The sequence below is a fragment of the Leptonychotes weddellii genome, chromosome 5 (assembly GCF_054177405.1).
Source record: "Leptonychotes weddellii isolate Sample4059 chromosome 5, ASM5417740v2, whole genome shotgun sequence".
Taxonomy (NCBI): Eukaryota; Metazoa; Chordata; class Mammalia; order Carnivora; family Phocidae; genus Leptonychotes; species Leptonychotes weddellii.
Window position 1 is genome coordinate 33,010,289 of NC_138373.1, and position 27,190 is coordinate 33,037,478.

The window sequence follows — 27,190 nt, forward strand, 5'->3', positions numbered from 1 at the left end:
GTGTGTGTCATATAATTCTTTGAGGAGAGGTCAGAAGTGAAGCAAGAACTGTCCTGGTCACAAGATAGTGAAATCCGCTCTGCGTGTGGCTCCAGGTTCTCTGATGCACTGGGTATTTGCAATGGGTTGTGATCGGTCAAGCCTCGACAGTCTTTTTAATTAGGTTGAACCATGAAATTGCCAGCGTGTGGCCATTGGGCCTAACGGAAATGAGTTTCGTATGGTTCAAGCTAAGACAGCCCACAGCCGCTCCTGCACTTATGTATATTGTAGAATAAGCTGGGTTTGGTTATGACAGTTCAAGAGTAAGCGTCATTTTCTTGCTCCGAGATCCTCACACACGAGTGAATTTTAACCAGCCTTCTGAGTTGGTTTATTTCTGTGCTTCTGGATCTTCCTTAAAATTGCTGTTGAATTAAAGAGAACCACACCAGCTGCCTTCTCTCTGTGGCCAATATTGCCCATCAGCTTTAACGTTAACCTGAAAAATAATGAATGTGAATTGGACCTCTGAAAGCTTACTAAAATATTTTTATTAATTTGTTTTATTTTAGTCTCAGATGCAAACTTCAGTGGGAATTGTCCCCACACAGGCGATCGCAGCGGGCCCCACTGCAGATCCTGAGAAACGCAAACTGATACAGCAGCAGCTGGTTCTACTGCTTCATGCTCATAAGTGTCAGAGACGAGAACAAGCGAACGGAGAGGTTCGGGCCTGCTCTCTCCCACACTGTCGAACCATGAAAAATGTTTTGAATCACATGACACATTGTCAGGCTGGGAAAGCCTGTCAAGGTAAGTGCCGTTTTCTGAAATCCTGGTGGCCTGGCTTAGGATGAAATGTGTCCGGCATTCTTCGGGAGCTCTCTTGTTAGTAAGGTTCCTGCAACCTCCGCCTCCACACACCAACCAGGCACAGGCCACTGGCACGCTTACCTGCTCAGGAGAACGGTGGTTTGGTTTCCTAATACTCTGTGAGCTTCTGCTGGATGAGGCTGTGCCCTGCCTTTGTTCTCTTCCGCTTTCCTCTGTCACGGAAGACATTTGTCACTTCTTGAGCACTGTCTTTATCATAAATGTCTAGAGCACGGTTTTGTTTTGGGTAGGATGGCACAGGCGCGTGTGCGCGCAGCCCTCCCTGAACCTAGAGCATCTGTCTTGCAGCTGTTTCCTGTGTTCTGACTGCCGGGGGCCCCTGCCTTGCTCCTCCACCCTTTCATCTTGAGGCCGTTCAGGATACCAGCGACGTTGTCCTGGGCCACGATCCGTGACACGGGGAGCCGTGTGCACCGTATCATCCCTGTCACCTCCTTCCTTCTCCTTGAGAAGGGGGTGAATCCTTTCCCCTCTTCTCTGGCAGACACCTCAGGTCTACAGAAGAAAAAGTTTCTTACTAACAACTATACTTTGATCTTTATCCTCCTCCTTTCTCTTCTTACTTGTGCTCCTAGACCTTGGGGAGAATCTCTCCCTGACCTCCCTCTCTCTCCCTTTGTGACATTTGTGAGTCCCCAGCATAACCGTGATCCTGATGGAGAAACAGAAGAGGGTCATGCTAGACCTTTAGAAAGAAATCACAGTGCCTCGGTATGGAGTGAAAATGAAGACTCAGAGTAACTGCTAGGTTCAGTCACCCTCTCACGTACTTAGAAAAGTGCCCGGCGTCCCCTTTAGAATCTCCCCAGACTTCTCATTTGCTTCTCTGTATGTATTTCTTGAACTATGGTGTTGAGATGGTTTCATCCTTCAACATAATGTAGAATTTTTATTTTCAATAGTGACATGACATAATTATTATTTGTCCTAACTTTCATTCCAGTTGTTCAGTATTTCAAGTCAGATAGTTTTTGTTATGTTTTGTTTTTGTTTTGTGGGCCGAACCTTAATCACCATCATCCATGACATTGCTTCTGTGGGAAATTTGTGTTTAGAATTCTCAACAGTCGACTTACAAACGTTTTGGAAAACATGCTGTTTGTAAGTTGAGGACTGCCTGTACTGTGTATGGTTACACGTGTTACCATTTTCTTATGGAATCTGGCATTATAATTTAGGTGTAATTGAAAGTGTGACGATCTGGATAGAAAAATAACATCTCGTTGTTTTTCTGGTCATAGTTGCCCATTGTGCATCTTCACGACAAATCATCTCTCATTGGAAGAACTGCACACGACATGACTGTCCTGTTTGCCTCCCTTTGAAAAATGCCAGTGACAAGCGAAACCAACAAAGTAAGTGAGCATTGGGGGTAGAGAAGCTCGGAGGTGAGAACAGCTACTTGGAAAGAGAGTGCGGGAGAGGAGGTAGGAAGCAGGGCAGCGATCTCGAGCCCAGAGGCTAGCGGTGAGCAGAGACACGGAGATGGAGCTGCACCGAGACACCAGGGGGAAGCTGAGCTTAGCAAGAGATGGATTCTTAGTGTGCACAGGACCACTTTGGGATCCGTCCCCACCCCTGCACACACACACACACCAGAATTGGCAGCAGCGGAGCAGAGCAAAGGAGGAGGGTCGCTGTGACTGCAGAGCGGACGTGACGAGGCTTCCTTTGTCTTGACAGACACTCAGTATCTGAGGATTGAATGTCGCGTCACTATAATGGCAGTGACTTCCAAGGGGGCGGGGAAGTAGAGGGGACACTTACTTTGGAATTGAAACGCCTTATCCTAAAGTAAGTTTGGCGAGGGCTGTGCTATGGAAGTGTCAGGCAGGCAGGGTCAGTATAAAATGCCACATGTAGACACTTGAGAGGTTTGCCCTCCTCCATGCAGAGGCGGTTCCCAGACCTGTTTGTGTAACTAACGATTTATTCAGCACAGATTGAGAGTGTTTGCCCGAGGACTGGCCGCATCCTGACCATTCCCATCGTTTCGTTGTCTTTCAAGCCATCTGTGTAGCCCTTAGCTGGTCAGCGGAGCCAAGGCCCCTGCTCAGGAGGTCTGAGTGTGGCTCCCTGAGGGATCCCTGCCCTCGTGGGCATCAGAGCAATGAAAGGATGAGCATCTCTTCCAGTTTTAAGTCCTTTCCTGTCACTTCAGGGGTAAAACTGTGGTCTTGGTGTGTGTCCCTCAGTTGGGACAGATAGGATGTGCCCTCCGGTGTCGTGTGACCCCTCTGGCTGGAGCTGCTCCCTGCGACCTCCAGCACCACACAGTCTTGCTCATCTTCCTCCATCTTGTCTGGGCCATCTTGTTTGTGGTTGTGTGTTCGTTGCTCTCATCCTTCTTGATTATCTGCCTCGAGACCCCACGGCTGCCTGGAGGGCCTGTGCAGCTGTCTCTGTGTTCGTTTCCTTGGGGCCCGGGGCACGGCGGAAAGCACGCTGTTCCTGAGAGTGCTGGGGTGCCGCACCAGTGACTCCGGGGGTGTCCCTCCCGAGTGGGCAGCCGCTTGTGGGTCCGTCGTCGTCCCTCCCTGCAGAAGGACTCACACTGCGTTTCCTTTGAAAAGGCACTTTCCTAAATCAGTTTAATTTTTCTTTGACCACAGTTGGAATTAATATATTTTTCCAGGACCTCTCTTACATGAAGTGAAGTTCTAGGAATCTAGGTCTTTCAGAACCATGTATTTGGGAGAGTAGTTCTGTTGGTATAAGCCTGTTTTTCCTCACAGTTAGTGTGAAACTATTTTTTTTAAACTAGTATATTGTGGTGGTTAAATTTTCTTGTGTTTTAGGACGTGTTTCAGTAACAGGCTTTTTAAGTGCCAAAATATTCATTCCATGAATAATAAGTTAGGATTATATTCTGAACTTCTCATTTGGGGGTGTGGCTTTTCTGGGACCTTTTGTTTTTAGTATGTGTTGCCATGACAGTGTTAAACTTTGGTGATTTCTCTTTTTAAGAAACACTTATGTGGTTTTTGTTTTAAAAAAGAAAAGAAATATATGTGGGTTTATTTTTTTTTTTTTTCCCTCAACATCCTTATAACTGCCTGAATGTTGTGACAGTTGATCCAGTGCGTGCTCTGAAGTGGTAAACCACAGTGTTTCCACTAGTCATAATGTAAGGTGTCACCAGGGTGATTTTATAACGTCAAGTCACCGGGAATATTTAGATTAACTTTATACCAGGTTCTGGTAACTTTTTTGTAAAAGAAATGAAAGCACTTATGTAAGAAATGGTTAAATACTCTTCAAATTAGGTTTCGGCCCTGAGTGTGCTCTTTTGGCTCTCTCTCGCTCTGGTTTTCTGAGGGCAGGAGGTTGATGTGGTGAGTGAGAACATTCCAGCAGTGTGCTTCTATAAGCGTCTACTCTTCCTCTTCTCCTGAAGCAGACTGTGATGGTGGTGTGTGCCCACGGGGGTTCGGCAGCAGGGAGAAAGTGTGGGTCCAGCCCTCCAACAGCTTCAAGTCAGGGGCCAGAGTCAGAAGATGTACACAGCAGCGAGGTGACAGTCGTGCCACAGGAAGGAATGAGCTGGAGGCGAGTCCTGGGGGAGGACCCGGAAGACCCGTGTGTGCTGGAGGCTGGGGCTTGATGGAACCCCATTCCAGTACAGTAATGATGGAAGGACACCACACAGTACAGTGTCTGCACAACCAGCATGGAGTCAAGTTCCTGTGCAAGCGAGGGGATTCGGGGAGGGAGGGAGTGTTTGTGGCGAGAGGTTGGGGCCCCTGGGGTTGCCGGGAGACTCCCGGTGCCTGCCGAGGCCGTGATTTTCTGGCAGGTTTCCTGCAAGTGCTCACACCCTCCACGGCCTCACTTCCTCCGTGGATGTCTCTGCTGAGAGACCCTACTGGCATCATCCGTGGAACTAAGCCACTCCATTGGTTACCTTTCTGGCCTGTGTTGAGATTTTGTTCGATGTTTCTTTGTTTTCTTGAGATTGTGTTATCACTGATCTTGAGCTATCCCTCCCTTAGAGAGATAATCAGATTTTATTGAATAGTTAGGACTTTTCAAGGTATACACTTAATGTCAGTTCTGGCATCTGACTTCCAGAAAATTCCAGTGTGCAGGGCTGTGTGGACACAAGACCTAATTCCTTATGTGAACCCCTGTTGCCTCATCAATGGGGTTCTTGCTACCAGGCTACACAGGCAGAAATGCAGAAAGTCAAGCCCCATCTCAGAAGTCCTAGGTGATCAGTATGCACAGTAACAGCTGAGATGCACAGCCCTAGAGAATGCCTTGAAGGGCTGTGTGTTTGTCCCAAGCTCTTGAGACGTTTCGAGTCACTCTGGGGAAATCATGGGTTTCCCAGCTCAGAATCCCACAAGAACGGTCAAAATCAGTGCCGCGGGATCAGCTTCCTCCTGAGACCAAACGCAGTCGGTGCCCACAGCCGTCTTAGATGCGGGCTGAGCCCCGCAGCATGACGATGGGGAGTGTCTGAGTCAGTAGTCCTCTGGTCCGGCACTTGAATACCTCCATGGGCTTGACCCTTACTACCTGGTCTGGCTGTCCCAATTTTAAGCACCTGTGATTGTGAAGTGCCTTCCTTCATGACGTGAGTCCAGATCTACCTCCTTAGAGCTTCTGCTCATGGAGCAGCCTGCTCCGGTGCTCAGTAAGGATGTGTTGAACAGGTCCTTGTTCCACCTGAGAGCCCTTCAGAGACTCTCAGATGCCTCTTCTGACGGCCTGTGCCTGGGATGCGGAGCAGAGGTTGCAGTGGAACTTGAATGGCTGTAGGGGTAGAGCTGTAGGCTTGTCTGCCCCTAATTTAAGTATCCAGCAGTCAGTGGTGATGTATTTCATCAACGTAGCTTTTGCCTTGCTCTTCTGGGTCCCACAGTGTTGCCCCTCCTGAGTCGTTTGGCTTCTGAAGAAAACCTGTTGCACGCTTATGTGTTCTTGCTCAGTGGTGGCTGTGCTGGAGGTCCAGCCCTGGGGCTTAGGTGTTCTTTCTTGTCTGCCCTGCACCATGTGCAGGAAGATGCTGGAGGGGCACCGGGTCCCCTCCGTTGGTAGAACATGTGACTCTTGAAATTGGGTTTGTGAGTTCGAGCCCCATGTTGGGTGTAGAGATGGCTTGTAAAAAAAAAAACCAAAGAGGATGCTGGAAAGGAAGGCCGTCATGGTGCACGCAGCACCTGGGAGGCACAGAGGTGTGGGGGCCACTCTGCAGAGACATCTGCAGGTCTGAGTTAATTCCAGCATGACTTTTTTCAGTAGAAATCGGTGACTACTTAGTAGCTCCTTTGCCTGCTTCGTGGTAAATCTCCCACTGCGCTGACAAAGCTTTGAAATTTAGTTTGTCCATTTTCATTGGATTTTCATCTCGAGTCCAGTTTTACTGAGAACGTCTGGGGACTTGAATTTTCGCAATGTGCTCTGGACGCGGGACCTGTTAGTGGAGCAGTCTCCATTCTCTCAGTGGAAGGACATGAAAAGTGGCAGGTGGGTCCTGAAAAGAGCCCACTAGAAAACTTGGCCTTTTATTTCCTAGGTCACGGGCTCCCAATTTAGCTGCAGCAGGGGGGTGGTGAGGCGGTGGAGACGTTGGGGTATCTTGAAGATGTGCTGCTGGTGGGAATGCCACTGACCCGGAGGGAGGAGAGCCACACTGATGGATTGAGACACTGTGTGAGGGGACAGAGACTGGGTACGAAATAGAGCATTAAGCTCTAAGAAAGGAAAGAAGATGTAAAACTGGGAAAAAGAACAAGAGGTTTTGACATTTAAAGAGGTAAATGTCGATAATGTTTAAAACTGAGGAATGCAGAAGGCGTTGTTCTCAGTGATGCCAGATAAATGAGCGTTGCTGCCTTTAGCACTCCTTGATTTTGTTCAACCCCAAGGCCTGCGGTGCTGCATGCCGGGAGGGCCCTGGGAAGGCCAGTCGCTCTGCCACCTGCCACAGCTCCCTGAACTCCGCAGGGGCTTTCCGGGGCTGTGTGCTCGGCACCATGCTCCGCCTGCAGACTGGAGCCCCTTGCTGGTCCTGCCTTCAGGGAGTATACAGGGATGATGGGATGAGCATGGTTTTCTCCTTCCCGGGTCTGGAGCTGCTGTGACTTAGGGGATTATTAGGTTAATGCGTTCTGTCTCCCAGCTGCCCCTGTGCCCCAAGTGCAGACTTTGTGCTCCCATCCTGGAACCTCTCGGAGCGCCCCACAGAGTCCGCATGCACTCCACCTGTGGACTGAGTGAGTGAGCGTGTGAGGTGGAAAAGGCCCAGAGAGAAGCAGCGGCCCAGTAGGCATTGTAGGAATGGCAGGAGGCCTTATTGCCACCCAGGAGATGAGGAAAACTTGTAGGAGACATGGTAGTGTCTTGGGCCTGCAGAACAGAGTTTAAACAGAGTTTCCTTTTACCTGATGACTCCTCTTTCATCCAGTCATCACTCCTATAGTAAACGTCTGCATTCCCTTACCCTGAGGTATTTGTGTCACCCAAAACTAGCATTTGTCATTTGGACTCAAATTGGACCATGCTTAAATGTCAGAGACCTTTTTTACTTTTTTGTGCTTTGTTTTCTGTGCCTCTGAATTGTTAGGATTGTCAAATACCAAATGCTTACTTGTCTCCTGGTGGATAATGTGTTGTTTTGTTATTTTAATTAAAAAACACCATAATGTTTATATGTAGGAATTAAATGCTTTTAACACAAATACAAATACAGTGACTGTGTCAGCAGCTTCCGTGGAGGCTCTGGCTTCCCCATAAATGGCCTTTGGCTTGGGAGTGGCATTCACCCTAAGGTGGGGCATTTTGATGGAAAGGATGGCATTTGGGGCTGGGTGGATGAAAGTGGAATATAGTAGGAAAAGTTGTTATTTCTTCACCCTGAAACAGAAGGCTACCTAGACACCTTCTTTCTTTAAATTCCTCTCCACAGTTCATCACTGTGTGTAGCAAATGTAGTCTGGGTCTGTTCTTTCTTAAACCCCAGTAGGTGATAGAAAAATAAACCATCCTACCATTATTGCTTTCTTTTTAACATCAGAGTGTTGTGTTTTGTTTTGTTTTTTAAGTAGGCTCCATGCCCAGTGTGGAGCCCAGTGCAGGCCTTGAACTCACGACCCTGAGATCAAGACCTGAGCTGAGATTCAAGATTCTGACGCTCAACCAACTGAGCAACCAGGCGCCCCTAACATCAGAGTTCTTTTAGAAAATCTGGCCTGTCAGTTTTAGGAATATGGTGGGCACATGTTGAAAGTTTAGGTTGGGGAGGGGGGAGTATTAACTATTAGAGAAAATACTTTTAAAGATATCATACATGATTTAAGCTACACGCTTGTCATAAAGGGTAGCTTGGGAATTGCTTTTCATTTATAATAATGAGGTGCTTGGTGTGTGTAATTGTGTCTAATGAGCGTTAATGAGTTTGAGATCTGAATATCCTTATTAGAAAAGTTAATAGTATGGAATGTGTAATTACCAAGATTTTTTTTTTTTACACCTTTAGCTTTAATTAAAATACTCTAAGTATGTGAGTTGTTTATGTTATAGTTGCATGGTTGAATGTGAGAATATTATCGTTACACGTAATTGTCGGAATATGAAAGGAAAGCTTTGTGATAGTGCTTAATGTGTCAAAGATCATATGTTACAGTATCAGTTTTATAAGCTACTGTTCATAACATGACTCTAAAATTTGGGGAAGTTGGAAAGAAGGGAAATCTTAATAAGAATAAATAGTAGGACATAAAGCTTTTGCCTTATGGTACGTGCTCACCAAATGAGGACATTCGGATGGTTGGACAGAGGGATGGATTGAACTTGAAGTGACCAAGGAGATGCAGATTTGGGGTCATCTCTGTTAAGTTTGAAGTCCTTGGGAATGGGGTTCTTTATGTTGCTCCAGATTTTCCTTCGGTCTTTTGGGATTGGCCCCGGTAGATGGTGGAGTACCAGGAGGGAGTGCCCTGCAAGCCATCAGTAGGCCGGGTAGTGGGCGTGGATGACTTCGTGAGGCTGTGCCAGTTCCTGAATCTCAGTGGTACTGAGGTGACGCCTGGATAAATGAAAATCCATGCAGAATCTCCAAGCCTCGTTCCATCCATTAATTTTAGCTAGATCAGTCAGTCAGGTACAGTATTTCTTGAGCAGCTTTAGATAGCCAGACGGCTTGGCATGGGGCCTTCCTGCATAGGAAACTGTAGGAAAGAAAGGTTTGGTGTTAATGCCATTGTACATATTAAGTTTTGAGGAATTGAAATTTTGTCGTTAGAAAGATTAAAGTCCTAGACTTATTAATTAATAAGTAACAAAACTGACCAACTAGGTGTCACCTCTGCCCCTTCTTTAATCCTCTGTACCTGTGCAGGTGAGCAGTGAAGGACCCCAGGGAAAGTGGCAGCCAAAGGGGGGCCCCTTTAGTTCATGTCAGTGATGGCAGTTGCTCCCCCAAATCAGAACACTTTCTGTTGTCACGTGTATGCCACTCCCCTGAAACAGAGTTGAGTCTCTAGAGTTCATACATAATTTTCATTAAGTGAGCTCTGATTTTGTGATCTGTTGGTTGTAAGATGAAAGCTTGAATTTCCTTCAGGTTTTTGCTCCTCAAGCGCTGCTGTGCAGAATAGGTGACTAGCTCAGGCCCCTTTTCTCTGCGCAGCTCCGTTCTCAGTAGCCTTGTTCTGTTGCCTTATGACATACGTAGATAGTTTGCTGATGAAATTGTACTGGCTTCTCAGTAGCTTGTCAATCATTTGTGGGCTTCTCCTTTTACTTAACTTTCTCGTTTGTCTGTCTGTTTGTTGTTTTAGCCATCCTGGGGTCTCCAGCTAGTGGGATTCAGAACACAATTGGTTCTGTTGGCACAGGCCAGCAGAATGCCGCGTCTTTAAGTAACCCAAATCCCATAGACCCCAGCTCCATGCAGCGTGCGTATGCTGCTCTTGGACTCCCCTACCTGAACCAGCCCCAGACGCAGCTGCAGCCTCAGGTTCCCGGCCAGCAACCAGCACAGCCTCAGACTCACCAGCAGATGAGGACTCTCAACCCCCTGGGTAGGTGAAGGAACGCTTGAGAACTTGTTTGTCCAATGCAGCAGTGGGAATGACAAGTCTTTCTGGAACCCAGGGCGGTTTACCATTACTGTTTTTACTTTAAATTCAAATTAATATATGTATAAATTATGATGAAGATAACTTTTAAGTGCTTGAAGTAAAGAACTTCCAGGAAAAGGCTACCGTGTCTGTTCAAGGAAGATGTTACAGGTTTGAGAAGAGAAGCATTTATAAAGGAACCAACATGAGATCGCTGTGCCGCTCCTGTCTGGACAGTTTTCAGAAGGGGCATTTCACATGACTCAGAATGTGGAATCTCACAAGTTAGAATTATGACTGTCCCGCTTGTAGACCACTGCTCTGCTGGAGAACTCGTAGGTGGCCTGCCAGTTGCTGGCATGTCTTGGCCACGGGCTAAGCCACAGCTGGAGGCGAGCAGCCCACACAGGAGCGGCCTAGCAAGGAGTCTCCGCACATGCCTCCTGCCTCAGCCTTGTCCCAGGCACGGGGCTTCCTGCTCTCATCTGAGCTTGTCATTAGCCAGGGTTTGCTCATTCGCTCACACATCTCCATAGTTTCTGCCATCTCTGCATATTGTGTTTTTAACGTTTTTCTTTTAAATTGACACAGTGCTCTTAAAGTGAGCCAAGCAGGCAGTCAAGTGAAGTCAAGGTGGTTGTGCTAGTTTGGTTGTTTTCCTAATAAAGTACGTATTTTAACCTTAAAAATGACCCTTTTAAGGTTGACGAATTAAGAACATCTCATTCATTGCTTTTTGGACAAAACCGCCCTAATGTGTATCTAACTTCTAGTGGCCTTGCAACTGGGTTGGAGCCCTCAGACCTGAGTTGTAAGGTGGACTCTTACTCCTGTTTGAGGGTATAATTTGGGACAGGACTGTTAACCTCTCTGAGTCTCAGCTTTTTCTTACTTTAAAATGAATACTCTGCCCCTGAAACAAATAATACATAATATGTTAATTTAAAATTTTTTTTAAAAATAAAATGAATACACAGATGTTTTCACTTGCAAGTAATTTCTATGATTTTATTTTCTGATATGAAAAGAAAAGGTGAACACAAATCTTAGTGACAGGTCAGTTTAGTTGTTTAGGGCATGATATTAATGAAGCCAGAATAAAAGTCTGAAGCTTACAAGTAGATCATTTGTCCTTTTTTGCACAGCCACAGTGTCCACTTACGATACCAGATAGCCTCCACAGAAATGCTTGATTTTGGTTACAAAATGCAGTGAGAAGGAGTCTTACAACTGAATTTGTAGAAGTTGATTACAATTATTGAAAATACAGCTTGCAGAGTTCCTGCCATGGTGGCTGTTATTATAACTCCTAAGAATCACTTATGTGGTGACTTGTTTACGTTATCAGTACTTTGAAGTGTATATTATAATTTGGGACTTGGTTGATTTCTTTCTATCTTTAAAGGAAATAACCCAATGAACATTCCAGCAGGAGGAATAACAACAGATCAGCAGCCACCAAACTTGATTTCAGAATCAGCTCTTCCAACTTCCCTTGGGGCCACAAAGTAAGACCCGTGTTTGAATCAGCTCCTATCTGAGTGATGATCGCACATGAAAGTGGGTTGGGAATCACGAAACTGTGATAGTTTCTTAAATGTGTGACAGTGAAGATGGTATGGAGGGGGGTGCTTTTTTTAAATTATTATTATTATTATTATAACTATAGAGCAGATAATAAATTAAACACAGTTTTGGTTTTGTTGTATATTCGTCACTTGGCTGTCCTGAGTTTTTAAAAATCAAGTGTGGTTGAAAAACCTCATTAAATGAAGCGCATTTGTATCACTTCGGTAGGTGTAATGAGTATTCTTGTTCTTCCCCTAGCCCACTGATAAATGATGGCTCGAGCCCTGCAAACATTGGGACCCTCAGCACTATACCTACAGCGGCCCCTCCTTCCAGCACCGGCGTTCGGAAAGGGTGGCACGAACACGTCACTCAGGACCTACGGAGCCATCTAGTGCATAAACTGTACGTGCCTGCCTCCCCTTTATTCACATATGCTGGAAACATTTTGTGGCTGACAGCAGTGTGACAGTTTTGTAGTTTCACTGATGTCTGATTTAATTCCTGAGTGGTCCCCTGGGTCTCAGGTGACAGTGCCCTAGCAGCTGAAGAGGGTCACACGCTTGTTTAGGGAGCCACAGCCACTGCTGGCAGGCCAGAGAATCCCAGTTGGGGGGTAGTGTCAGAGCGTCCATGGCTCTGCCCTGCAGGGGATATGAACTGTCATCCATGTCACAGAGGTCAGTATTTCTAGTGTGGCCAGATCTCCTGTCCTCTGAGCTCTGACATGCAGCAGGGAGCTAGTGTTACCTCAAAAGCTTTGCCTTGTTTTATAGCTGAAGATTATAATCGTGGAGGCCCCTGAGAGCTGGGGGAATTTGGGCCTGGTGAATAGAGGGCAGGATAGCACCACATACAGTATGTTAACAGACAGGAAGTAAACAGTTAACTTTTTCGAGCTACTAAGTTAAATTGAAGGGGAAATTAGATGAGCTTAATTCCCTTGGAGTGTTTTTTTCCTTCATCTTTTTAGTGAAAACTATTTATGATAAATAGTTTAAAGATTAGGAGTTCCAGGGGCACCTGGGTGGCTCAGTTAGTTAAGTGTCCAACTCCTGATTTTGGCTCAGGTCATGATCTCAGGGTCAAGGGATCAAGCCCTGCATCGAACCCGATGTTCAATGGGGAGCCTGCTTAAGATTCTCTCCCTCTGCCTCTTCCCCCCCCCCCGCTCACACCCTCTCTCTCTCTCTTTCTCAAATAAATAAATATTAAAAAATTAGGAGTTTGAAATTGTATTATTCTTAAGATGACCTAGCACATTCTATAAATAGCAAAATATTAGTGTGTTTGACGTATAGATAAATTGACAGGTCAGTATTATTTCCAGAAAGTGATTTCATTTGTGTGTTCGCATACTGGGCAAGAGAGATTTGGCATTTCTCTCAGCAGTATGTTGTCCCCCATAAGTAGATGGTCTCATTTCTCTCTCTCCATGTCATCATGTATAAACTAGCAAGACACTGATGGTGTCTCAAAAGTCTGTTGACAGAACATTTTGTCCTTGCAGCGTCCAAGCCATCTTTCCAACCCCTGACCCGGCAGCCCTGAAGGATCGCCGCATGGAGAACCTGGTGGCCTACGCTAAGAAAGTGGAGGGGGATATGTATGAGTCTGCCAACAGCCGGGTAGGTTGCCATCCGTGTTCCAGCCGCACGACACCCACGTCGAAAGAACGGCATCTGTCTGGAAATGGGGAAATCTGTTAGTCAGGTAGACTCATCACCTCAAGGACACTAACCAGAGACGTCCCAGATAAGACAGCAGACCCCTGCACAGCTCTCTTGGTTGACGACACATGTCCACTACAGTGGTGAATGAGCATGTAAAATTGTGTTTTATCCATGGATGGACTTTACAGGGGGTGCTGTTTCTAATGCTCGTACTGTGTTACTGCCAGTGTCGAATATCCAGGAAGTGATTCGACTGCGGAATGAAATGTAATGTGCATTTAGCGCCCCTTGTCTGATAAGTCCTATAATGTCACTAGGCGTTCAACAAGAAGTTGGGCCTTGGGTTTATCGGTTAGAAGTGCTGGATGCTGGGGCACCGGGCTGGTTCAGCTGGTAGAGCTTGCGACTCTTGATCTTGGGGTCATGAGTTCAGGCACCCTGTTGGGCCTAGAGCTTACTTAAAACAAAAAAACAACAGAACAGAAGTGCTAATACTTAATCTTTGCCAACGTACTTAATGTAAAAGTTCATTCGTTTGCTAAAACATATAAAACAGATTGGGTTTGGTTTTTTTTTTCCCCCGCACGGTTTTGGCTGCTTAATATTGAATGTTATTGCTCTTTAGGATGAATACTATCACTTACTGGCAGAAAAAATCTACAAGATACAAAAAGAACTAGAAGAAAAGCGGAGGTCGCGTTTGCACAAACAAGGCATCTTGGGTAACCAGCCCGCCCTGCCGACTCCCGGGGCGCAGCCCCCAGGGATTCCGCAGACACAGCCTGTGAGGCCTCCAAGTAAGGACTTCACCTCCTTCTGCCAGCCCTCAGTCTGATGGCTTGTTTTCCCCTCTGGGTTTGGGGTGTGTTTCTAAGCCCGCACTTTGGAAGCTGTGTGATTGCGGCCATGGCCTTCCGCACCGGCCTGTTTCTGGAGAGGCCTCGGGAGGGTGTGCAGGCGTCCGAATGCTCAGTGCCTTCGCACCTACTCACGGGTTTTCCCTTTAAGTTTGACGTTCTGAAGGTAAAATTCCTTGTTCCCAAATGAAGGATTATTTTAAATAAGCAGGTTTTTTCTGCCGTTGCAGATGGACCCATGCCCCTGCCGGTGAACCGCGTGCAGGTGTCCCAAGGTATTGAACCATTGTTGTGAATCATGTTTTGGTTTAACACTCAACAGCCGCAAAGCTGATTCGTTGATCCTCTTCTGTCTGCATCTCTTTGTAGCTCCTCGTTAGTCCCTCCCTCCTTCTGCTGGTGGTCGGAATTTACTTCCACAGGCAGTGTGCTTATATGTGATATTTGCAAGTTAGAAGACCATAGGAAAGCTCTCCCAGGACATCAGAAGCAGGGTTTAGCCTTTTTTTTTAAGATTTTATTTATTTGACAGAGAGAGACACAGTGAGGAAGGGAACACAAGCGGGGGGCGTGGAAGAGGGAGAAGCAGGCTTCCCGGCCGAGCAAGGAGCCTGATGCAGGGCTCGATCCAAGGACCCTGGGATCATGATCTGAGCCGAATGCAGACCTTTAACGACTGAGCCACCCAGGTGCCCCAGCCTTTTTTTTTTAATGGACAGGAAGGGATATTATTCTTTGGAAGAGTCTCCTCCAAAAGCCTCATTGGTGGGGGCAGGAAACCTGTCGGAAGGCTGTGAAGGAGAGCGTTGAGCCGGACTGAAGAGGGTTTGTGCTCCTCCTTGGGTTGGGGTGTGCTGGCAGCAGCCTGAACCACTTTTAAAGGCTCTTTCTCAAGTTGAGATTCTATGGTGTCTCTGGTTGAAACACTCATTGGAGTTTGGGAGAGGAGCATTTCAAGGCTTTTACGGATCTTGTCACATCGAGACTTGAATAACGGGACGTTTTTATAGGTTGTGAAATAAGGTGGCGACATTATCCAGGAGATTCCAAAGCAAGGCCTTGCTGCTGTGTGCAGAGTAGAACGAGAGGGGAGAAAGGGTCATTTTAAAAGTTGTGGTAGTGTTGAGGTTATGAATTTGAGCCCCACACTGAGTGTAGAGATTACTTTCAAAAGGTAAATAAAAAACTTCTAAAAAGTTCTGGTAATCTTAATTGCATACTGAAGAGACACGATAGGTCACCTGATGTTTGGGAGAAACTTCAGGGCCTTGTTTTGATGGACAAACTAGATATGAGAGTGAAGGAAACCAGGAAGTCAGGAAAATGGAGCCTTGAGAATGTAGCTGAATGCTGCGTAGGGGATGACATGGAAGATGGGGCTGATTTGGGATGTGAGGAGGGCTGTCAAGCAGGGTATTGAAGGAGTTTTATAGCAAAACCCTCATAGCTCCCTTACAAGCACATCTCCGTCTGTAAAGAGGGGCTCTTCGTGGTGCTGTTTCTCAATACTGCCTTTTTCTCTTATATAAAATCCTCAAGGAGAGGGGGAAGCTTACAGCCTTCGTAGAAAGTCTTCCTGGGCCCGTGCCGGCACTGGTTTGTTTTAGAGTGACATTTCTAGGTGTCCTTGAAGGTAATGCTGAGGGAGGCACATGTTCTCTGAGACCTTCTCACGCCTGTGCCAGTGTTAAGACGGCACCTCAAGGATTCTGTTAGATTCCCAGCGTCAGTCCTAAGACTTGCTTGACCAGCACTGATGTAGAGCTTTACATGTAGGTGTGGAGTTTACAGAGTAAGGTGGGAAGTGAGGAAGAATGAGACGCCGTGGTCCGGAGACGCGTAGCAGCCAGTGAGGTGTCTTTCATAGTGTGACATTCCTGTGGGCTTTAGACAAAACCCCTGGAAAGGGGAAGATAGCCACGAAAAGGGGAGCTTGCCAGTCTGGAGAGAGGAGGTTGCGATTGAGAATTGCTCACCCTTGGGCACTTTCTAAACACTTTACATGCTTGCAAAATTAAAACCATATTTCGAGTCTTATCCCAGTTTCTAACAATAAATGTAAACCCAGCCGAAGAGCCAGGAGGCCTGGGATGATGGGGCAGGCCTTCCTGCAGGAGAGGAAAAGGGAGCCATGTGCTCTGGAAGGTGTTGGGGAGGTTGGCTCAGATGGGTGCCCTGGCCTTAGCCAAGACCTCCTCCGTGGAGGGTAGGAGCGCCTTCCTGGTGCCACCTCGTTCATTGGTGGTTGACCGGACTTTCTCCCTTCGTCTCCTCATGCTGCCCTGCCCCCACCCCACCAAACCACTCTCACCACCGCCACGTCGGTGCCATTTTTCTGTATTTGAAAAGTGTTACATCGCCATCTTTTCTGGTTTCCTGGGTGATTTCTGTTGTATGTCTTGCATATGTATTCCAACTTATTTTGCGTAGAGTTTGGTGAGCTGTAGCTCTGTTTTCCTGTGGGTGCTTTTTCTAATGAATCATTGTGGGTGCATTTACAGGGATGAATTCATTTACCCCAATGTCCTTGGGGAATGTACAGTTGCCACAAGCTCCCATGGGACCACGTGCAGCATCCCCCATGAACCACTCTGTCCCGATGAACAGCATGGGCTCCGTTCCAGGGGTAAGTGCTTCTCTTTGCTTCAGCTGTGCTGAGAGGACCTTGCTCGAATAAGGAAAATTCTCTACGCAGTGAAATTGAGATTGTGCTTGTTTCTCTGGATTTGGTTCTGCTTTATTTACTTCATATCTCTCTCCCTCTCTCTTTGGTCTTCATGACTACAAATGAGAATTATATGACCATTGTTTATTTTTATTGGGATGATAAATTCATAGGAACTTGTGACTTTGTGAGAAGACACAAGTTCTGAGGTTGGAGTAGGCAGTCTCAGATATGTCGCCGAGAGATGCTTGACAGCGTCTCTTGACTCCTGGAGCTTACTCTCCTGAGGCTGCTTTCTTAACACGTCAGAGAAGTTGTGAAAGGCATATTTTGAACTTTAAAGTATAGCATGCTATTGATCTCTATTCAGAGATGAATTTGAAACTGGCTTCTTGGAGACGTTGTATGAGAAAGCACGCAAAGTGCCTGGGAGCTGGAAGGTCTTCGTGGTGGTTCTCTTGCCACAGGGAAGGGAGGGTTCAGAGAGTTCTGTCTTGAAGACTCTGGTCCTCATCCTCCGATCTCTTGATGATGCTTGTCTTTTAGATGGCCATTTCTCCTTCCCGAATGCCTCAGCCTCCGAACATGATGGGCGCTCACGCCAACAACATTATGGCCCAGGCGCCTGCACAGAACCAGTTCCTGCCACAGAACCAGTTCCAGTCCTCCAGTGGGGCGATGAGCGTAAACAGTGTGGGCATGGGGCAGCCGGCGGCCCAGACAGGCGTGCCACAGGTACTGCGCACCCGGGTCGGGGCCCCAGCTTCCTCCTGATTAGAATTCCAGAATACACATCTCATTATTACACATGAGCATCTCTTGATTTTTTTACCCCCATTTTGTTGTTATTTTTACCTTCTTTAGAATTACTCTTATCATCTCTGGGCGAACTTCATACCAAAGTGGAGTGGATTGTGGTTTTTTGGTTCATAGGCTTTGTGTTTTGGGTTTTTGGGTTTTAGTGGTCATTTTCTTGGTTTTTATTTGTGTGTTTTAAATTCACATGTGATCCTGAGAGACCTTGAGTATTAGAGAGTGAGGACAAGGCCCCATGAACTCGGCTGGCGACTTGGTTGGTGTGTCCTGTTGCCCGTCTCTCTGGGCATCCTGGGTGAAGTCCGCTAACTGGATCGATTGAGTAGTTCTCTTGTCAAATTTGTTTTTAATGATGCTGTTTAAAGCTGAGGAGAACTATTTTCCATTCATTTTAGTGCCTTTTTTCCCACTTTGGAGAACTGTTAATTGTCGGGCATGGAGTTGCTGCTGTATACACATGGGCATGCATTTAGAACAGGCTGGATCTTCCCCTGGAAGACAATATTCTGTTCTCAGTTTTTACATGAAGTAATGTTGAAAAAAGTCATTGACTGTGTTTGATTTACTCACTAAATATTTACTAATTCTTCATTTCTGTAACACACCGTTGTTCTGGAACAGCAGACCTGTTCCTGTTTATACTTCCGACTCTTTGAACTCCTCGGCCTCATTGTTGTGGAGCTGCCAGGGGCATAGTCGTTCACACGTAAATGAAGGGGCGTGGCTGTGTTCCAGACTTGCCTACAGGAACAGGCAGCTAGCTGGATTGGGCCCTGACCCCTGTTCTAGAGCAGTGATTTGGAATCGCTTTTTTAAGAAGTCCACAAATAATTGTGAAGCATGTCCCCATTTGGGAATCACTTTATTGAAACATTTCAGTGTTTCAGTAACTCATTTCTTGAAAAAAAGAGAAATACCTTTTTCGGTGGTCTAAGTGGGTAGATGTTTTGGAGCATGAAGCTTGTAAAGCTGAGTGGATATGTATTAGTTTAAGCCAGAGGTTTCAACAGTTCTGTAAATCACAGGATGAGAAACATTGCATTGCATTAACTTTACTGGAAAGTGCATGTTATTATAAGTGTACAGCTGGGTGAGGTTTTACAAATGGCACATGCCCTTGAAACGAGCAGACCTCACCAAGAAACCGTGGTTAGATTTTCATGCGTTTAATTCTTTAAATCTGTTGGGGAAATAATTTTAACATCCTCTGTTGGCTCTGTTAGGGACAGGTGCCTGGTGCCGCTCTTCCTAACCCTCTGAACATGCTTGGGCCCCAGGCCGGCCAGCTGCCCTGCCCACCAGTGACACAGTCACCGCTGCACCAGACGCCACCTCCTGCTTCCACGGCTGCCGGCATGCCATCTCTCCAGCACCCGACGGCGCCTGGGATGACTCCTCCTCAGCCAGCAGCCCCCACCCAGCCGTCGACTCCCGTGTCGTCTTCCGGGCAGACTCCCACCCCGACTCCAGGCTCCGTGCCCAGTGCTAGCCAAACCCAGAGCACCCCTACGGTCCAGGCAGCAGCCCAGGCCCAGGTGACCCCACAGCCTCATACCCCAGTCCAGCCCCCGTCTGTGGCCACCCCTCAGTCGTCACAGCAGCAGCCGACACCTGTGCACACCCAGCCTCCTGGCACACCGGTGAGCCCCGCAGTCTGTCTTTGGGCTGAAGCTCCTGATCGAGAACTTCTCCATAAAAAAAATCCTGTCACAAAGTTGTCTTAGTGTCTTGGCACAAGCCCAGAGAGTATCTGTCCCCTAATCAAACCATAGGAGCTGTATTTTGTCCCTGACATTGGCTCCAAAGGCCATGTTTGTGTTTGGCCGGATGTGACTTAAGATTATCTTCTCTCATTAAACGAGTTTTTAGAAATTAGCAGTTATAAAGAAATCATACGTGGGTCCTCTGTCTGTACATAGGAGCCGTGTGTTCCCCATTATCTGTCCTAGGTGGGTGTCCTCTGAGTGTTAGTAGTTTTTCTCTTAACATTCTGAGGATGTGGTAAACAAGTCACGTTCCTAATTGTATGTGCTTTGACTTTGCCTGTCAGCCTTATTTTCAGACCTGGAGCCTATTCTTCTCACGACAAAATGGCAGACCCAGGTTAGCGCTTTCTGTGGCTCATGTCTGCCCAATCCTCCGTGGACCTGCTTGCTGGCCGTGCCCAGCTGTAGGCTGCCCACTCGCCACCCCCCGCACCCCTGCCCCAGTTGCCACTGAAATCTTCACCTCTGTTTTCATATCATCCTGACTTAGAAACCACCCTTCCCCCTGAAATACATTAACTTTATTCTTAGGGACTGAGGATATTTATTTATAAAATATCAAAATAAATCTTAACAACACCCCCAAGATAACATTACCATATGTATTTCTCTACAGGAAGTATGTTTATTATTTATCCTTATTTTATATTTCTTATTTTTAAATAAGATTCCTTTGTAATTTTATGTTCCCTTTTGTTTACTTAAATTAGAACTCTGTGAGGCAGGGGTGCCTGGGTGGCTCAGTCGGTTGAGCGTCCGACTTGGTTTCGGCTTAGGTCGTGATCTCAGGGTCTTCGGGCTCTGAGCTCAGTACGGAGTCTCCTTGTCCCTCTCCCTCCCCCTTTTACCCCTCCGCTGACTCATGAATGCTCTTGGGCTCACTCTCTCTCTAAAATGGTTAAATAAAATCTTTAAAAAAAACAAAACAAACAACTATGAGTAAGGCTTTGAAAATTGAGAGTTCTTGTGGTGGTTCCTTACCTTGATGTTTGCTTACTCCACCTCCACCACCACCACCCCTGCCCCTGCAGTTATAACAGGCTAATTACACATTCTTCATGTAGGCACTTCATCCCCCTTCTACATGTACACTTCTGTATCTGCAGTTAAGCATTTTACAATAAACTGTAATGACCTTATTGGAAGGAATTAATTTTAAAATAGGTGGTTCTGTGACTTAGGTAGAAACTTCCAGAAAATAGTCTTATATCAAAATGTGGAAAGCCCTACTCTTCCATCTCTACATTCTTGGTAGGAAGTTCTTTGTGTTTCTACATGAAGTTGACTTCCCCTGGGACTCCTGTCTTAAATTTTCTGTTCTTTAGCTCTCTCAAATAGGGCTGTCTGTTAGGTTAGTGTTGAGAAATGTTAACATGAAACTGTGTTTTGGGTGAACAATAGAGTTTAACAGCATTTCTGTTGTCTTAGTAACGGAGATAAATAATTTTCGTTTCTCCACAGCTTTCCCAGGCAGCTGCCAGCATCGATAACAGGGTCCCCACTCCTTCCTCGGTGGCCAGCGCTGAAACCAACTCCCAGCAGCCAGGACCCGATGTACCAATGCTGGAAGTGAAGACAGAGGTCAAGACTGAGGACACTGAGCCTGATGCCAGTGACTCCAAGGGGGAGCCTGGGTCTGCGGTAGGTGCCATTCCAGGGCGTGAGCAGATGTGCAGCACGCAGAAATGTCACTCAGGTGTGCTAAGGGGAGACACCACGGGTCCTCCGTGGATGACGCTGCTTTTTGCTTTAATACCCTGTTTGATTATGGGTTCAGAGAGGATAGAGGTTAAAAATAGAGTGGTTATTTTTAGGTATTAGGTATGGGTTTTACTTTATTTTGCCAGAAATAAGAGTACTGGTTTATATTTTAAATGACTGAATCATCCCGTGACTTTTCACTGACGTTCTTCGTTCATACGTAGTTCTACAGCATTGGACTGCACAAGGGTGTGCTCGTTCACTAACCTGTGGCAAAAGTTGAAAACTGGATCCAGCCCCATAGACATGTTCTGTTTGACCCACACAATATTTTTAAAAACGAGGAATTACAAATCAAACTCTGAATTTCTGGCTTTTCTTTGAAAATGAGAAGCTCTGTCAGCATTGTGCTTGCATTCCTGTGGCAGCAGTCTGGGTGGGAGCCTCAGCTGGGGCTTGGGCTCCCCAGTTTGCCCGAGTCCCCATTCCTCCCTGCTGGCTCTGTGACTTCACCTGCCTGGCCCTCTGAGCAATTTGGTTTTTTCCCCAATTTTCAAGGAGGTTCTTGTTCCAAACTAGGAGGACCTATATGTGAAACTCCTGAGCAGGTGGTAGGGTGTGTGGATGCAGTGTCTTGTAAGCACTCAAGCATGTAAATTTTTTGAATCAGGACTCTGATTGCAGTGGTGCTGTATTAAGGCAACTCACCCGGCCCCAGATGCTCCAGTCCTCCCTGGGGGAGAGGAAGGGATGGTAAATACAGCTCTGAGTAGAGGATGGTTTGACGAGCCCAGATAGATGGTTGAAAGACTTCCAGTGAGGCTGAGTTAGAATAAAGTTTTTTGCTATTCATACATCGTTGTCTGTAATTCTGTTTTTCCCAAGATGATGGAGGAGGATCTACAGGGATCTTCTCAAGTTAAAGAAGAAACAGACACAACAGAACAGAAATCAGAATCGATGGAAGTGGACGAGAAGAAACCGGAAGTGAAAGTAGAAGCTAAAGAGGAAGAAGAGAACAACGCTAATGGGGCCGCCTCTCAGTCAACATCTCCTTCACAGCCACGCAAGAAAAGTAGGCCGTGTTTCCTTGAACTTTTCAACTGTGCTGCCTTTCCGTCGTGTTGTGATTGCACACTGCGGGTTAAAAACTAAAGCTTTTATCTTTGCTGCCTGCCATTCCCCAAGTTTTACCTTCTAAGAAATGGTGACAGCGAGCTAGACTCCAGCCCGATGGCCCACAGGGTTTATGGTAGGAATGAGAAACGAGCCACGGCTCTGAGGGGCAGCCCAGGAGCACATCTCTCCTCTGAGCTGTCACTGGCTGTGGGGCCAGGGTGGAGGTTGCATCTGAGTCCTTGTGCCTGCCAAGAAGCTTGGGCTTTCTTTACTCGGCAAGCTGTGGACAAGCACGATAGATTTGAGCAGGAGATTGCTTGAAAACCATGCGAGGGAAGTTACCACCATGGCAGAACATGTGCACAGTGTTACAGATGGGAGACTGTGCGCCCAGAGTAAGTGCGCAGTGTGGTAGGGCCCAGTGGCCTCGTGGGGTGATGAGTGAAGATGCTCTGGGCTCCGAGATGTGCTGGCTGAGCCAGTCTCACAGAGGGAGTCGGAGGGAACCCATTGGAGGTCCACCGTGAGGAGGTCAACAGAATGTCAGAACGTTGTTAGGTGACCCTTGCAAATGGGGGATGTGGCTTAGAAGTTAAGGGCTGCTTGTGGCACATTTGAGAAAGACAGCAGAGAACTGTGAGAGGCTGATATTGTATAGTTTTGCCACTGGGAGGGAGAACCTACAGAAGCTTTCAAGTTTTTGGTCTAAGACCTGTTTATGCTCCTAAAAATTGAGGACCCCGGAGTTTTTGTTCATATGGATTATCTGTCACTATTTACTCTATTAGAAATTTTAAAAACATTCATTTAACAAATCTGTTACATGGCATCCACGAATAACACATTTTTATGAAAAATAAGTTTCCCACAACAAACATACTTAGAGTAGTGACAGTGTTTTCTGTACAATTTTGCGACTCGGAGATTTCGGCGGGCGTGGCTAGACTCTCCTGCTGCCGCTGCTGTCTCTGTTGTGCTGCGTTGTTCGGTTCATGCCCCTGAAGACAGCCCCGCCCCACGCAGATAGCTGGTTGATAAAAGAAAGAGTAAGAGCTTTTTCAGATAATTGTGGGTGTTCTTTTTTAATACTACACCAAAACTCAACAAGTGCAGGTTTCCTAAAGATTAGTTTCTGCATGAAGTCTGGATGCATAGCTCTGGGTTCTTCATGCCCAGTGACGTTAGAGTCCATCTGTCTTGTGCTGTGAATGAATCTTTTGTCCTTGTGTGAATTTTTTTTTTTTTTTTTAATAACATGATCCTTTGGTCATCTTGGATTTGGCTCATGAGTTACACAGATTTTCCAGATGTCACCACACTTCACTGTACAATAGTTTTAAAAATCACATTGATTAATACCACTGTGAATCTCCTCAAAAAAGTCTTGGAAATTTGGGAAGGCTGTCAAACTCACATGACAGATAAAAGTTCTCCAAATTCGAATTTTGATGTAAGTCCAAACTTTACCATTGGCAACAAATACTGTCAGTTGTCCTTGGTGTCACTGGCCGACTTAGTTCCTTTTTGGGAAAATGTCTGCCACTTGCCCAGATCTGAATACCCATAGCTCGTCTAACCTCCCCAGTCTTCTGTGCTCCGTGCAGAGAAGCAGCTGCCTCCACTCTCAGCTCTGCGCACACGAGCGTTTTCTGTCAGGACCGCTGGCTTCCTGTTTGGTCGTTGGAGATCCAGACGCGTAGCCAGGGCTTGAGAGCACGATGACACTAACGCAGCGTTGGTGCCGCTGCCTGCGTTGTGGTGCCGCGCGAGGGACTCTCCTTGTGGTTCCTTTTACCCATTTGTGCCGGCGTCAGCACGGTGCACCAGGCGGGTGACGGCCTAGTGTTACTGTGAAAATCGTTTTATGTTATGGAAGTAAACTTGGTTGCACAGACCCTTGAAAACTGGATCCAGCCCCATAGACATATTCTGTTTGAGCCACACAATATTTTTAAAAACGAGGAATTGCAAATCAAACTCTGAATTTCTGGCTTTTCTTTGAAAATGAGAAGCTCTGTCAGCATTGCGCTTTCATTCTTGTGGCAGCAGTCTGGGTGGGAGCCTCAGCTGGGGCTTGGGCTCCCCAGTTTGCCCGAGTCCCCATTCCTCCCTGCTGGCTCTGTGACTTCACCTGCCTGGCCCTCTGAGCAATTTGGTTTTTTCCCCAATTTTCAAGGAGGTTCTTGTTCCAAACTAGGAGGACCTATATGTGAAACTACTGAGCAGGTGGGTGTGTGGGTGTTCTTTTTTAGAAAGGGCCTGGAGCAGTGCTAGAACTTTCTGAGACGACAGGAACATTACGTGTCTGTGCTCTCTGTAGTTGTCACCAACCACATGTAGCTCCTGAGCACTTGAAATGTGGCAGGTGTGACTGAGGAAGTGATTTTACATCAGGCCGGTGGCTAAAGACAGGAGTTTGGAGCTGCTTTTTCCTTGGCATAGGTGTTTTCAACAAATGTGTAGTGAGTAATGAGCGACTGACCGAAGCGACGTGCGTGTGAGGTTGCCCCTAGGAGATGATGGGCCTGCAGCAGGCTCGCCACAGGCTCTGAGAAGAGCCCGATCGCTCCCCTTGGGCTTCGTGCGCCAGAACGTTTCGTGGTGTGAAAGCCGCCGCAGACAGTATGTGAGCAAATGCGCATAACTGCCTTCTCACAAACCTTTATTTTTGGAGACTAAAATTTGATTTTGTGTATCATGAAATATTATTCTTTTCTTTTTTTCCTAACCGTGAAACACCACAAAACCCAATCTTAGCTCATGAGTTGTACAAAGGCAGGTGGCTGGTCAGATTGGGCCAGTGGGTCCAAGTTTGCTGACCCCTGGCCTAAGAAGAAGGAAAAAGCTATTGATTAAAGAATTGTTCTCTTGGAAAGAGTTATTCAAAGCAAACCAAATGCTACTCCATTACTGTAAAAACAGAATAGAAGAAAAGGAGCTAGCTGGAGGCAGGATGTGTATGTGTTTCGTGAGGCTCCCGTGGGGCACATCTGCTCACCGGCCCCCAGCAGTGGTCCCATCTCTAAAGCGGGATGCAGCAGAACACAAGCGCTGCTCACCGACCTGCCTCTTGCCTTCATAGGTTGTTACGCACGCAACCTTGATTTTGTTTCTCTGTTACTATGTACATTTGTTTGTGAGGTTGTAAGACAAAACCATTTGTGCCAGGTATCTGAGTTTACTCTGTCCAAGGACAGACAAATTTCATCAGAGGAAGAAAGGCCCCCTTCCAGTGAAATGGCTTTATTACCACCCATTGGATCAAGGAAGCAGATTTGGGAGTTAGCTTCATTTTCTGTTGCAGCACAGTTTTAACGTTGGAAACCCTTATTATTGAAGAAGCAAACTTACCAGTGTGATATTTAGCCTTGTGACGTAGAAGCAGTTTTAAAACCCCAATGTAACGGTGTTTTCAGAAGCCCCGAATTGTAGCTTGAGAATGTCCGTGGACTCTGCGGTGAATGAGAGCCCTTGGGAGCTGCACGGCTTGGGGGGCCATGGGTGGAGATGATTGGGACCTTCTAGAAGCAGCCCAGGCTTCCATTTGAAATGTGATGGACAAAGAGTCTGAGCGCCTTGTAAGTAGGGTCACTTCCTGATGTTTTCTAACCATAGTCTTTAAGCCGGAGGAGTTACGCCAGGCTCTGATGCCAACCCTCGAAGCGCTGTATCGACAGGATCCGGAGTCCCTACCTTTTCGGCAGCCTGTAGATCCTCAGCTCCTAGGAATTCCGGTAAGTTAATATAATAAAAAGAAAGCCTTACCAGAGATACTTAGAATATCCATGTTTTATCTCTGAAAATTGGGTAACGAACCCTTGTTTTGAAGATTTTTCTCCTATAAAAAAAAAAAACAACTTTTCTGTCAAAACATCTTTGTCTCATTGATTGGAACGTGTGTTTCCCCACCTGTTCTGTCAGCCCCGGGGGTCCGTGGCAGGGGCGCACTGCCTGCTTGCCTTGGTGCACGGCCTCCGTAGCCTTGCTGTCTGCCTGGGGCTCTGTGTGAGCCTTCGTCTAAAAGGGGGGATTTGAAGAACTGGTGGACACCAGTTAGAAAGCATGTGGGTCTCGTTCTGGTATTTCTGGGAAGTCTTGTAAGGGCCATGGCAACCCCACAGGTTTCTCTTGAGCAGTGTCACTATTTTTGTTACTGTTCTTGTGTTTGTCTTGGAATTTCATCTTGTTTGCCGGGACCAAGAGTAAATCTCTAGAAAAACAATGTCTGATAAATGTGCTTACCTTTTTAATTCAGTGGATTAAAATCCATATTTTTAAAATTCTATATAAAAAAAACATTTTAAACACATTCTTTTATTAAATAATGATATTATTTTGCCCTTAACTTTGCCTTTGAAATAAGTTGGTCACGCTTGACAATACTAATTACAATTTTAGATAATAAAATCAGAGGAAGGTCAGAGACTGTTTTCTCTTTAGTTTCCATTTATTACTACTAAAAATGGAGGTTGTTCTGGGGCTGATTATTCCTGTTTGTTTTTTAAGATAAAGCTGCTACATAAGGCTGGCATTTGGTATTTGGAGGATCCACTAGACTGAGACTATTTTGTCTTTAAGGATTATTTTGACATTGTGAAGAATCCCATGGACCTTTCCACCATCAAACGGAAGCTGGATACAGGGCAGTACCAAGAACCCTGGCAGTATGTGGATGATGTCTGGCTTATGTTCAACAATGCCTGGCTCTATAATCGTAAGACGTCCCGGGTCTATAAGTTCTGCAGTAAACTTGCAGAGGTCTTTGAGCAAGAAATTGACCCTGTTATGCAGTCCCTTGGATATTGCTGTGGACGCAAGGTACAGTTTAAACTTTTTCTGGAAAGTGAACTTCCCTGGTTAATCGAGCCAGAGAGGGTATTATGATGACATGAAAGACTCAACATTTTGGCCACACCTGTGTGCTGGGAAGGACCCAGATGGGGGCTGGTCTTTGGTAAAAACAGTTGATTGCCTGAAGCCATGTAATGGATGATCAAAGCTAGAGGTGCTTACTGGAGAAGACCTTGGGTTATGCCTTTCTGGCTGCCCTTGCATCCATTTATCCATCTATAATAAATGT

At 46.4% G+C, this 27,190-nt stretch overlaps 1 protein-coding gene across 5 annotated transcripts in view; it reads left to right on the top strand.

Moving 5' to 3' along the window:
• Positions 1-27,190, top strand: part of CREBBP (CREB binding lysine acetyltransferase) — a 124,411-nt gene that overhangs the window by 72,111 nt on the left and 25,110 nt on the right. For 2 of the 5 annotated variants that reach the window (XM_081820180.1, XM_081820176.1), the window contains 15 exons: positions 555-795; positions 2,118-2,231; positions 9,663-9,905; positions 11,350-11,452; positions 11,772-11,918; positions 13,024-13,141; positions 13,812-13,983; positions 14,274-14,318; positions 16,545-16,669; positions 17,255-17,443; positions 18,748-19,164; positions 20,752-20,931; positions 21,877-22,066; positions 25,726-25,844; positions 26,689-26,928. In XM_081820180.1, the coding sequence (XP_081676306.1) occupies positions 555-795; positions 2,118-2,231; positions 9,663-9,905; positions 11,350-11,452; positions 11,772-11,918; positions 13,024-13,141; positions 13,812-13,983; positions 14,274-14,318; positions 16,545-16,669; positions 17,255-17,443; positions 18,748-19,164; positions 20,752-20,931; positions 21,877-22,066; positions 25,726-25,844; positions 26,689-26,928 (2,643 nt within the window). The remainder of the gene's footprint in view (positions 1-554; positions 796-2,117; positions 2,232-9,662; positions 9,906-11,349; positions 11,453-11,771; positions 11,919-13,023; positions 13,142-13,811; positions 13,984-14,273; positions 14,319-16,544; positions 16,670-17,254; positions 17,444-18,747; positions 19,165-20,751; positions 20,932-21,876; positions 22,067-25,725; positions 25,845-26,688; positions 26,929-27,190) is intronic. The other 3 variants (XM_081820178.1, XM_081820177.1, XM_081820179.1) reach the window with 3 other exon arrangements.